Here is a 13,453-nt window from a genome sequence, read left to right as displayed (position 1 = left end):
CTGTTTAAGTTTGAACCCATTACCTTTTGTCCTGTCATTACAGTCCCTAAATGTGGCTTCAACATACTGTTTGCCTGCTGTGATGCTAGGACATAACTGCGTGGACAAGGCAATAGTGGTGGTTGTGATGTATCTTGAATTTAGTGAGGTTTTTGTCATCCTTGCCCATGGCATCCTCACTTGGAAGCTAGAAACCGTGTGCTGAAAATGTGGACTGAAAATTAGCTGGACATCCAGAGGTGAAGGGTAGTGATCAAAGGCAGTGTGTCCGGTTGGTAGCTAGTAATGAGCGGAATACATCAGGGGTGTGTAGTGGGGCTCACATTGTTCAACATCTTCATCAGTGATCTGGCTGATGATACAAGGAGATTTGCACATGGCATGAGGTTAAGGGGTATGACATATGAAATGGGAGAACACCAATTCTGTGGGACCTTGATAAACTTGAGAACCGAGCCAACAGAAACGTGAAATTCAGTAAGAAAGGCAAAGATTTACACCTGGGATGGAATAATCCCAGGCATTAATCACTGCCCTACTGAAAAGGATTTGTGGGTTAAGGTGAAGACCAGTCTTGAATGTAAGTTGAAAGTGTTCTCTTGTTGCTTAAAAGTATGCTGGGCTACATTAGAAGGGTAATGGATGTTAGATCTGGGAAGATTATTACCCCTCTAGTGCTGGCAAGGCCACGTGGAATATTTTGTCCAGCTTTGGCTCTCCTATTTCAAGAAGGGTGTTATTTTTCCAAATTATTTCTGATTCCATGATTAAAATGGTTTGTGTTGATCGAAATTTGTAGGTAGCCTCTAGGAATCTGTTACATGTCACAAGAAAGAAAAAAGGTATATGTAATAGTAGATTCTGTGTACTTTGTAAGCTGCAAACCAGTCTTCTCCAGTTTATTAGCTCAGTATTTTTTATTGCCTGTATTTTTCTTTATGAACCATTATGCATCGTTTTGCATTTACACTTGCCAATAGTCAAATGATATTAACTTTCTGTAACAACTTGCTGCAGTACTGAAAACTGTATTAGCAGCCAGCTCAAGTTTCAGAATCCCTTATGAAACTGTCTTAACAAACAGTCCAGATCATAGAATCATAGGATGGTTTGGGTTGGAAGACCTTAAAGATCATCTGGTTCAAACCGCCCTACCATGGACAGGAACACCTTACACTATACCAAGTTGCTCAAAGCCCTGTCCAACCTGGCCTTGAACACTTACAGGAATGGGGCTTCTCTGGGCACCTCCAGTGCCTCATCCTTAATTTCAAAATTACATTTTCTTATAGCATTTTGGAAAAGAAGCCATTTTTCTTCCTATTTTTTCTACTAATATAATTGTTATTATATTTTGACTAAAATTCTTGTACCTTCATGCCTCATTTTGGAATTTTTGTAAAGCATTGATTTGTTACTTCTAGAGCTCAATGAAAGCAAACATAACTGCCAACATTAGACTTTTTATCATAATGGAGAGCCTTCCAAATAAATCATTAAATGGTCAGTAATTACAGGATTTTTTTATACATTATTTTTTATTTTTATTACATATTTTCTTTGCCTGGGATCATCTTCTCCAGATGTATACTAAGAAGAGATCCATTGCAAAGGGAATAAATAGACTTTCCCACTATTTTTTTCTGGCAGATACTATTCCCACCTTGCCCGCCTCCATTGGCCCATGATGCAACTTTTTTTCTCCATGTATTTAACTGTATAAATTAGAAAAGGTTTAGGACCTTAAAAAGCTAAGAATTTTGTCGTGGGTTTGGGGGTTTTCTTTGTTTGATTTGGTTTGGTTTTTTTTCCCTCATGCCAACATATCTCTAAGCTATCTGTAAGGGAAATACACTGGAAATGAGAGAACGAGTAAATTAAATGAAATCAAGCCATGTAAAGTCTATGCTGACCTTTTCTTTCAAGTATTTTCTCTCTTCCCCTATTTTTGCATACTTAGCTGTTTTTTTGTTTGCTATTATCTCTGTGATTCTCTCCCTCTGGTAAAAAGGAGCATCTCTTTTTCATATTTCATCACGCCTCTTTTTCTACAGTTTTTGCCACATTTTTATCTATACTTTTCTGCACATACTCCGTTGGTTTCCTCCAAATAATTGCCTAGGAGACAGTTCATTTTCCAAAGATATCAAAACATTGAGAACAGATCCACTAGAGTTTATTCTTCTTATTTACAGGTAAAAGATATGTTTAAAAAGCTGTTTTGAAAGTGGAGAAATTTAAGAATGTTTTAAGACTTACCAAAAATTTATAAACTGAGGATGAATATAGAGTACTTTACTGAGCTGACATATACTTAATCAGTGTTTATATAGCGTGTTAGAAGCTGTCAGAACTCCTGTATATCTCTTGCTATTAGTATTAGGAAGTGTTTTGTTTTCCTAAAGACTGTTCATCCCATTGCCTACATTTGTTTTTCAGCTTGCTTGGGAACATGGAATACCCTTTTTTGAAACCAGTGCTAAAGATAATGTGAACATTGAGGAAGCATTCTCAGTCTTAACTAAGTACATACTGGAAAAGGTAGGCTTCTATTCTGAGTAGAAAGAAAATGAAAGGTTTTTCTTGACAGGTTAGCAAAGCACAGCCAGTGCTGGTTTTACGTTATGGAGTTAATCTTTTGAAGGGATTTGCTAGGTATAGACATATAGAGGAGAAATGTTCGGGAGAAGAATTATGGGAGAGCAACAGACTAGGGAAATAGGTGAAATAAAGTTCAGAGGAAAGGTGAAAATTCAGGAAAATTGCATTTGTGGGTTTCCTTTCCACGCTTTTCTTCAAGGGAGAGGTTAACAGCTGTAGAGTAGTTCCACTTCTGTGCCAGGAAGGCACGTTTTCCTCTAGGTTTCTGCAGAATATTCACATTGTAAAGATGCTGCATGCTGATAGAATAAGCAGACCTGTCATGCTCAGCAATCAAACGTTTTATGCGAAGTTCATAGCTGTTTGTTTGGATGATTTACGCTAGTGCTTTCGAAGTTATTGGGACCTGAAAATTTGAGTTAATTAGTGGTAGAATCAATATTGTAACTGTCAGAATCAGCATGCCTAACTACCTTGAGTGTGTTGGCTTAAAGGTCCTTACTCCTCAGAGTTGCAATACTTTTATAGGACTGAATTATTGTTCATTAGCACTGGAAATGTTTTGCATTGCAATTTATTTTTAGACAGTAGGATATTATTTTAGACATTAATGGATGTTCTTCATGCAATGCATTATCATTGCCATTCATCACCAATATTAGTTATATAAAACTAACCTTCCATTCTGAATACTCTTGAAGTCATAACAAAGATAAATGAGCAAAATTACTGACAAAGTCACAAGTTGCAGTGTTTTGATTAAGTAGCCATAGGGGATGGTCAGAGTAATAGCTTGGGGTTGGACTGCTTCTAAATCAAGGTGCTGTCATATTATTCAATAACATAAACTATAGTTGGTTATTTTGGGGGAGGAAAAAAGTTAACAAAAAAGGCTTCTGATTTCTTTAGCATGAAAATGAAGCTCAACAGTCAAATATCATTTAGACCAGGAGGATAATGGCAGGTCCCTTGAACAGCTGGCAAAAAGTCTCAAATAAGTTAACTCTGATTTTCTTGTAAATGAAAATGACATTGTCTACTGTAAACAGAGAATATATTTGCTGGTATGAAGCATGAATACTACAAAACAATGGCTATTATCATAACTGCTCCAAAGACAAATATATGTGAGATGAGCATTCCTGCACAGTGTGTTTGGGTAAGATCTGAGAGAATTCTCTGCAGCATGCAAAAATCATGTTTGGATGTTTCTCACAGTAAGATTCCCTGCACTTATTTTACTTTAAGTGGAACTTTAGTATTCCTGCTCATCTTCATGAAAATGCATGTGGACATGCAAACGAATTCAGACCATGCTGAAAATGTTATAACGCTGCTTGTCTTTTAATTAGAACTGCTTGAGAATACAGGTGTACACTCTGTGTGCATGTATGTGTCTGACCCATTTTATGGAAAATATGTCAATGAGAATTTTTAAGTTTGTAAGTAATAACATTTCACCTTATCCAGAAATGTTTGTAATCCCTGATGGGGCATCACATACCATTACTTTGGCATATAATTTGCCATTTTCAGTGAAATGCATTTGGTGATTTAAACAAAAACTCCCGTAGCCCAGTTGGTTTTGCCACTGGCCTGATAGAGAAAGAGTTCACAGTAAAAAAAATTAACCTACCACGCAGTTTCATCATGTTTTTCAGGTTCGACAAAATAATTTGCTTGTTCACAAAACTGTGAAATCTGAATGTAGTACTTGAATTTTAACTTCCTTTAACTGATGACATTTTGGAGAAACGAAAATGCAGGAGGAAGTGTAACTAGTAGCTGTGAAAATTGACATGAGAGATGCCAGTCTGAGATCACTTCAGTTATGCAACCATTCTGTAGTAGTAAAATGTGTACTTGCTGATTGTAAAAAGGAGATACAGCTTTGCACAGCATTTTGGCCCAGGACACCTATGTCTGAGGCGGCAGGATATCCGGCAATTAATTCTGCAATAGGACCACCTGTCCCAGACTGATGAGATGCTTCAGTGGAAGTACCACACAGGAAACTCATTTTAAGGAACTCCATAGAGAAGTCTTATGGCCATGCTATTGGGAAGTTTGTGGAGGTCATTCAGAATTAAGATAGACAGGCAGGGCAGGCTGGCAGGCAGTATAGCATTTTCAGATGAACTGCAGTAGGCCGTATGAAGCTGAGGAAACCTAGGATTTTGTTATATACTCTCTTGTTCACCGTCTATTATGGACATTTCTTCATTGACTAAATCTACAGAAAACACTCCTGTAGATGGGAAACATCAATTTCTGGAGTTACAGGACTCATACAGAAATAAAGAGCTTCTTCACTGTCACGATATTTAGAACAAGTAGTGGTTCAATGGAGGATTGGGAAAAAACACATGAAAATGGGTCAGACATTAAAAAAAGAAAAAGGTCAAGTTTGTATTGTCATTACTGTGTGCTGCATTTTGCTATCTTGTGGTGGGCTTAAGGAAGAGAGAAGACTTAGTACACCAGTGATTCAGATAACTAAAGCGCTGCTTGACCTTTCAGATGTTTATAATCTCAGCCATTCTATGCAGGGTCTCAATTCTACAGCTCTAATTTACATGGGTAGTCTCATTAAAACAATCAGATGTTATTTGACAGCTTTACATTGGTAACAGCTAAGGAGTCATGACATATTTTTGAGAATTTCAAACCAATCAGTTCATAATAAGTGATTTGATTGTATTCGAAAATGCTGCAATGGAAATGAATGTTAATGACACTGCTTACTTCAGAGGCTTGCTTAGACATGTTGACAAATAACAACAGTATTTTATTTATTCACAATTCTAATGAGTCTCAGATATGCCTAAACCTGTTCATTAATAGATGGCAGCTGCTTCTTTACAATGCTTCTGGCTGCCAGTGAACTATTTGTTCTTGTGAGTCAGTCCTCAAAAAACCGACCAAAATCCCCCAAAATACCACCCAGAATGCAGTTAGTATTTGCACTTTGTGTTGTTTGGTTCTGTGGCTGATGAGCAGTACTCTTCTCAACTAGCTTTTTTAAAAACTGACAAGCCTTTGTATTTCTGCCTTTGTGGGTGTGGTGGTTGGTATTTTTCGAAACTAGGAGCAGGAGAGAAACTGTGATCAAAAAGGGGGAAAACCAGAACTTTTTGCCCTTTTCTGAAGACTGCTATGAAACAAACCAAAACTTACATTCTGCCTACCTCCAAAGATTATTTTAATACACTGTTGTATAAACATAGATCTGTTGAGCGAGAACAGTCAAAATCCATTTAAGACCTTGCCCTGTGCTATTGAGAGTAACATTTAATGTTTAACAGCTGGATGTCATTTGAGATGAACATTCAGAAGTAGCAGGCCTCAATTCTGTTCTCCTTTCATCTCACTGCCTTCCTTTCCTATGGCAACAAGATTTTTGAGATTACACTATGTACCCCATTAATTTGCACCTTTGGAACTTGCTAGCTGATCTTAAACAGATTTGACAGGTCAAACTAAAAGACAATTAAGCTCCCAAGGAGTTCCTTGAAAAGAAGGTGCTAAGTGCAGGGGAAGCAGGGTACTCTGCCGAAGGAAATTTGCCAGCATTAGCTCATACAGTATTACAGAGGAAGACTGAAAATTGCTTCAACCAGCCACTCCAGCTGGAGTTTGCATCACAGATATCAAACTTAATTCACTGCAAGACCAAAATCCATAGGAAATCAGATTTCATTATTGCCAAGGTTCATGGAATTGTTAGTTTGTCCAAAAGATCCTTGTGTCTCCAGCAGTGCACGTTCAGTGTTTCTTTATTATCCTCAGTTATGCATGGAGCCCCAGGCTTTATTTGCCCTTTATTTATCTTATACTGACCACAGTATATTAATTTCTTCATGAGGTTTTTCATAAAGCTCATCATGCTGTATTTTAGATTTTTATCTTCATCTTCTTAGTAACATTAGGTAGGATGTTCAGCATTGCATACACAGGAACCAAGGTGCAGAGATTAAAGCAAAGCGAATAAAGTACTGGTGCAACATAGGGCATAATTTAACTACACTATCTCATTTAATTAAAAAGAATGGTCTGGTTTGGACATTGAATGAGCCAAATATTTTTTTCTGGAAACAGTAGCGTATAATTAGGTCATGTAAATCAAAACTTAATCACAATGTTTGAGTATAGGGGTTGCATGTCAGCATGTAAATATAGCCAACCAAAATTTACATGACTGGTCTAGTTATCTAGAATAGTCTCTATTCAATGGAAAGAGATGCATGTTTTTAGGATAAAATTTTGTTTTGGAGGTGCCTTTCTCTCGCTATCTCACAAGTCTCTAAAATTGATTATAAAGGACTCTATTTCTCAGCCTATATAATTTCATATGATTAAAGTTAAATAAACTCCAGGAGACCAAAGGAATGTTTACACACTTGACTTACTTCTGGCATTTGCTGCTTTCTGCAAGATTTTGACTTTGAAGCCGAGATTTCTCTTTTTAATAGGGTTTTTGAGGTGCAACTATATTAATCCCTACATAGATGATCTGTTGAGAAACCTTACAGTAACAGCACAACTGTCTTCTCAAGTTTGTGAAATAACTAGTTGCAGTACAACAATGTTACAGTCTATATGGTAGTAACAGAAGAGGGAGGTTAGAGACCCACACTTTGCCATTGGGTTAGATGGTTTAGACATTTTGGAACAGCAGGCGTTGGGAGCAAGGACTTCACCCCCATTTCTTGAGGAAGGTGGTCTGCAGCAGTTAGATCCTGCTGTGCTTGACCCTGATTCCTCTTGTGCTCGATCCTGATTCCTCTTGTGCTCCTGTCTCTGTACCCCTAAAGATTACTTTCCCTACTAATACATCCCTACCTCTTGTTTGATACTGTTTGTGCTCTGTCCTACCCATTCCTGCTGTGAGAGAAGAGTCTTGGATTTTGAACAAGTACTTTGAATTGCAGAATACAGGGAAAATACACATCAAGAAAATGGCAGGACTGATCTTAATAACAGCTCTCTCTACTGGCAGTTCAGGCACCGTAGTTATGTGAACTTGGTTGCATGAAGTTCTATGCCATGCTTTGCCAGTCTTTGTCAACTATCACTGTTAAATGGCAAGAAAATTACTGTGGTGATGTATGATCATTTTGTCACTAGAGAGAATAATAATCCTCAGAATTTAAAGATGTTATAAATAATAACTTCAGTTACAGTCCCTTCTGTTTCTCTAAAGCTCTTAATTTTCCAGCAAGCACTCCAGATCTGACTTTGATTGGAGACACAGAAATGGATAGAGCAAAATCTTGTCATTCTTTCAAACCCATAGCAAACCCCACCTCCAAATTAACTAAACCAGTGTAGAAATACCAATAACTGGTGCTAGCATAGGTGAATTCACCTTGGTATGGCACTGCAAATCTGAGCAGGTTTTTAGCAAGGAATAGGCAGCTGATCTTAATGAAGATTTATAAACTTACCTCATTAGAAGCCTATTAAAGAGTTTTCCTTATTTTCTATGACATTTCCCTTTGCATACCAGCTTAGCTTTCTTTCCCTGATTAAAGGAAAAAAAAAAATGCTGAAAACATTTGGGATCTCAGCCATCTTGTGCTAATTCCTGTGTCTAGAAGTTAGGTATCTATTGGACAACAGTGGTACAAACTCTGCTTAGAGCTAGGGAGGGGGAACAGCAGGAAGCCTAAAACTGGCTTGAACCAGATGCCTGCCTGTTAGGTGAGACATGTCTGCTGTGCTATTGAACAGGAAAAACTAGTATTTGATAGCAGGAAGTTTCAATGACTGACTAAAATCACTGCAGGGTAGAGCGGTATCTGCATCTGTGCTGGTATTTTCAAAACCTCACTTTGCCCAAGATGCCAAAGTGGAAACTCAAGCTTCTTGGTACCATTTTGGTTCTTCTCCCTTTTCAGTTTTCTTCTGTTTGCTGGCTAGCTTGTTGAAGAGTGAGTTACAACAGGCTGAGCTGAAATGTGAGCTGGAAGGGTTAGTGTTCATGGAACCTTGAAGAAGGAATGCTGCCGGCCTTGTTCTCACAGGTGGGAGAGATTTGCATACCTCCCTGCTGTAATTTCAGGAGAGGAGGGTGCCCCACCTCTCCCAAGGCTTGGCTGAAGTTGAGCATTATGTGGGATTGCTTGATCTTTGTTTCAGTGCTTCATGCAGGACTCAGAGCATCTATACAGGTTATGAATGCACACTTTTTAAATGTGTGTATAACACGTTTGCTTAAATGAAGCCAAGCCCTTATTTGCTTGATGAAGATCATGCATGCAATAGTCTTATCAAACAGAAGTGATTCTTAAAGTCCTCAACTTTTAAATGGCTCTAAAACAAACTGTTACTTCTTAATTTGTGGAACAGTGTTTCTTGTCTTTCTGTCCTGGCTAATTCATTGATTAACTGCTATCAGGTAATGATTTTGCAGAGTATATGAGCCATCTCATTGTCAAATATATTTCACTATTCTTAATCACTTACAGCACTGAGGGTCCTTGCTAACAATACATGAACAGCTTACCACCCATAAGTACTATGAAGTAATAAACTTTGTGCAAATGAACATCTTCAGTGTTTAAGGAACATGCAAGTTTCTCCCCTTTAACTGAAACATGAAATTAGATATAACCTGCTACATGTTCAAATTGCCTATTTCCTCTAAAGTTAAGTAAGCGATGCCTGAATCCTGAAATTGTTCAAACAGGGATTTTTCTAGAACTGTTTAACTACTTAAACTAGATTTTTTTCTTCTGAAGAAAAAGCATGGGTGAAACAAAACCTACTTAATGTCCATAATATTCAATGCTCAGTGTTATTCCCTGGTCTCAACAGAGTGGTTATAAATTTCTTATCATACCACTATTTTCCAAAACTTCACCCCTTCTCCAGAATCTTGTCTCTGAACCAGAGTGATGTCTTGTTCCTTGAGATAACAAGGTTATGCTTGTGTCCTTTTGTGTCTGCCTTGTTCCCTCTTTTAGAAAGTTCTTCATACTTTACATTTATTGTCTATGCCTGAAGACTATGGAATGCTGTTTCCACCTACCACAAATCAGAATGGCTAATGCCTGTACTCAGGCACCTCACACAACTGTGTAAAAAAATAAAACAAAGCAGAAGTTATGAAGCTGTGTGCTGGAATTTGTGTGAACTCAGAAGGGTAATAAAAACGTTATGTCTGTTGGTATTTGTCACTCCAACAAAAAAGCAAGTCCACATGCTATATTTCTTCATACATGATGTATATGTGACTAACAACATAATTCCTAAAATCACTAAGTCACAGTCTTCCAGTGCCCTAGAGTCAGAATAATAAGTGTTAATAATTTTCGTGGTGACAGCTTCAGCATCCATCATGAGGATTACACACTGTGATACCTTTCCTATTCTTTGCTCCTGCCTTTATCTAGCCCTTCCCACTCCTTCCCAGGTATTTAATTTTCTCCTCCAAGCAGGGCACACTGTGGCAGCCTCCATGGGTCCCTGCAGCCCCAGGGAGGCACAGGCTGAGCCACTTTCTTCATGGGGATGGCCCTACACAGGGCAGACAGCATGCTGGAAGAGCTAAAGCTATGACTACAGAAGAATAAAGGCAACAAATTTCATGACGCTTCTCCAGAATTTTTGGTAGCATTAAATATTCTCAGCCAAAGAGGCATGAGGCTTATTGTATTTATTATTATATTGTATTATTATATTGTATTCCCCTTGTTCTGATTCAGCTGAGTAATTTTAGGTGAGCTGTTCTGAATGTAGTCAATGTTCAACTACCTTGTGGCATTGTAGGTCTAAGTTTTCAATTCTGAATCATGATTAGCATTGTACTACATCATGCCTTTTTTTCCCCCCACTCTTCCTTTTTCCCCTGTGCCTTGAATTTCATGAATCCCAGCTTAGATAGCTGTCCTCTCTGGAAGCTTCTCTGTATTGTCAGAAATGGTTGTTTATGGCTATTGGGTTTGGGTTGAGAGAGGAATGTGGTGAATCCAGTGGTTGCACTCACTTCTCTGTGTACCATTACATACTTGGTAAACCTGCCAAGATGCAGGGAGAAGAATGGCAAGTAGAGAAGTTAGGACTCTTTTTTTTTTCCTAGGCATGTGACAATATTCCCTATGCCTCTGTGCCTGACTTCAGGGTTCAGTGTCCATAGTGCTAGAGTACAAGATTGCAACACGTACTGTATTGCACAACTGGCTTTGATTGTTCTGTGTTTGATTGTGTTCTTCTGGTCCGCATAAATTATCCGGTTTAGTGCTAAAAGGAAGAGTCCTGCCTGTGCTGATTTTTTTTAATTTTCTTTTTAATCTGCTTTTGCAATCAGTACATCAATGTTTTACAAGGGTGGAGTGCTATTTTGAGAGTTTATCTTGGTAAAGTCTGAGTTGCTTCCATTTGCGGGTATTCCTGGTTATTAAATAGAATCAAGGAAACAGAGAATTTTAGTGAATTTTACAAAGCAAGTTAATGTCCCTTAAAGCAATTAATAGCCTGTGCCTTTTTTAATGGGTATTGATTTTCTGTATTTTGCTATTCTTTTCAACTGGATTTTTACACCTCATGCTCAAAACTTCAAAGATTAGTGTACTTAACTGCAAATTAGTGAAAACTGATGTAGTCAACAGAAGAACCTGTCCATCTAGAACCATTCACGTGAGTAAAGATTTACAGGATCAGTTCGTATTATCTGCAGTGTCTCCTCAAAAGACAGTTTCTATCATCTGTCACCTTCAGGGTTAGGAGAGATGTTTGACCCAGTGACCCCACGAAATCTTTTACGTTTTAATATATGTGAAAATTAAACCTTTCTAACTGTGTTCTAGTTATCTTAATTGTTTGCTTTTGTTCCTCTTACAGAATTCCTGTTTATTGTATGACTTAAATGTCGTGGCTCTAAATGAAAGTAAGAAGAGAACCTGCTGTGCGTTCTGAAATTTCTCATCAGAAGGTATTAACTATTGCAAAGGAACACACAGCCATTTAAAAGTGAGCCTCTGATTCCAAAACACATTATTTAGGCATCCTTTGTATGAAACAAACTTTGTTGCCAAATGTTTTGATATGTTTATATTATATTTTCATATTTTTAATGTGAAGTTAAAACAGTTATCTGACTTTGGAATTAGCAGATGCATCACAGGATGACTTGCATTTGCATGTAAATGTTTTCAGAAATGAACTCTTTAAGTGTACTAATTTTGTCTTAATAAAAAAAAAAAAAACAACTTGACTTTTTTTCCCCCCCCTGTTATTTCTACCTGACTTTTCATGTAATAAACATTGACATCATCACATGGGGAACCTTTTGATGCATGACATCACTTATGTTGTCCCCCAGATAACACCTCCTTAAGTAGTGGATATTTACTACAGTCACCTGGGAATTTTTGGCTTTGTTTCTTTCATATCCATTTCAGAAACAAATGTGTCATTTGAATACCCTTGAACAGGGAGGTTACAAAGGTAAGGGCTGAGAGAAAAGAACAAGCCATATACAAGATCAGTATGTTACTGACCTTCCTTAGAAGGCAGAAATCACAGAACAGAATGCATCCAGTAATAATTATCTTGCTAATATAAACTTCTATTATCCTATAGAATAATTCATGCAGGTGTAAGCAGCATACCTGCGTATTCAAAAATTCCTTTTGTCATAAATGATCACAATATTAAAAGTGTAAGCAGCACTTGTCTGATACTGTGAGAGATTTATGCTATTTTCTTAAAGTATAAATACTTTAATTGAGGTATCTGATTCTGCTTATTGTGGTCTGTTGTATACTAGTATGTAATATCTTTAATTTCAGTGGAGGATATCAGATTTTATTTATATTTAAATGAGGGCAGAACCAGGATGCCAGTTTCTCTTCCTTTAACCAAAAGCAAAGCAAACACAAATCAAACCTGCAGGACATGCAGAAAGAAAACACAAGTAGGGAAATTTGAGGAATTGTAGTGATTATATCGTCCTATTTTTTTTTTTCCCTGGGAGATGTGGTTCTGCTGCTTATTTAATATAATTGTTTTATCACAATTTGTGAATGAATAATACTACTGTGCAAAACGTGTTGTGAGCTATCCCAGCACACCCAGAATAACTAACTGCACTGACTTATTGTTCTGGAATGTCACTACCCTCCTGAATTACGCCTGCTTTTTTTGAGGGCTGTTTGCAGATTGTCATAATATCAAATTATTATTAAATTTGGTATTGAGACAGTGAGCTCAACTGGAAAGTGCTTTCTGAAGCACATGGGACCTAATGTGTCTGAGTGTACTGCCAGGTTACTGCACCACCAGGCCATTTAGTATGCTTGCAAAAGGGCTGCAGGAGGATAGGAAGGGCTACAGATTCACATCTACTCCTGACAACTCGTCATCGCCAGTCACTTAAGGTAGCTTTCAGAGCAAAATCTGAAATCGGGGAACAAAGTATAATCCCTGTCTTATTTACAGCCATAGCAGAGGAAGAAAACAGTGCTGCAAAGGATTTTGAGAGACTGCCTGGGTCCTTGTCTTACCTCAGCCTCAGATCAGCTGTCGCTACTGTACTGCAGGAAGATGGTTAGGTACCTGCAGAGATGGAAATTTCACTGTCTCTCCAAGTGGTGTTCAGTCCTTACTTAGCTAGTTTGGCAAGCAGGAAGCTTGCTAATAGCTAACCTAACTGGTACACACGGAAAGCAGGTTCTCCCTTTCCTCTTGATGTAGGTGAACAAGTCTGCCTGCCCTCCATCCTCTGTTTAGGCCAGAGAACTCCTGTCCCTTCTGCCTTCCCTTGTAGTTTGCCATTTTTGTCTCTCTCCTCTCAGTATTTTTGAGTTGGTTCTCAACTCTGCTGGAGTGCAGATCTAAAAACTGAGCA

General features: G+C 37.9%; 1 protein-coding gene across 1 annotated transcript in view; it reads left to right on the top strand.

Annotated features, from left to right (window-relative positions):
* The window catches only part of LOC308217004 (ras-related protein Rab-10-like), a gene marked incomplete at its 5' end in the record, with an annotated part of 34,163 nt that extends 22,335 nt beyond the window's left edge, over positions 1-11,828 (top strand). The window contains 2 exons of the mRNA XM_080609704.1: positions 2,440-2,541; positions 11,446-11,828. Coding sequence (XP_080465830.1) covers positions 2,440-2,541; positions 11,446-11,520 — 177 coding nt within the window. The 3' untranslated portion in view covers positions 11,521-11,828. The remainder of the gene's footprint in view (positions 1-2,439; positions 2,542-11,445) is intronic.
* Between the last annotated feature and the right edge of the window lie 1,625 nt (positions 11,829-13,453).

This window comes from Psittacula echo, assembly GCF_963264785.1.
Source record: "Psittacula echo genome assembly, chromosome: 2".
Lineage (NCBI taxonomy): Eukaryota > Metazoa > Chordata > Aves > Psittaciformes > Psittacidae > Psittacula > Psittacula echo.
The sequence above is the reverse complement of the archived record's forward strand: the minus strand, read 5'-3'. Positions and strand labels throughout refer to the sequence as shown.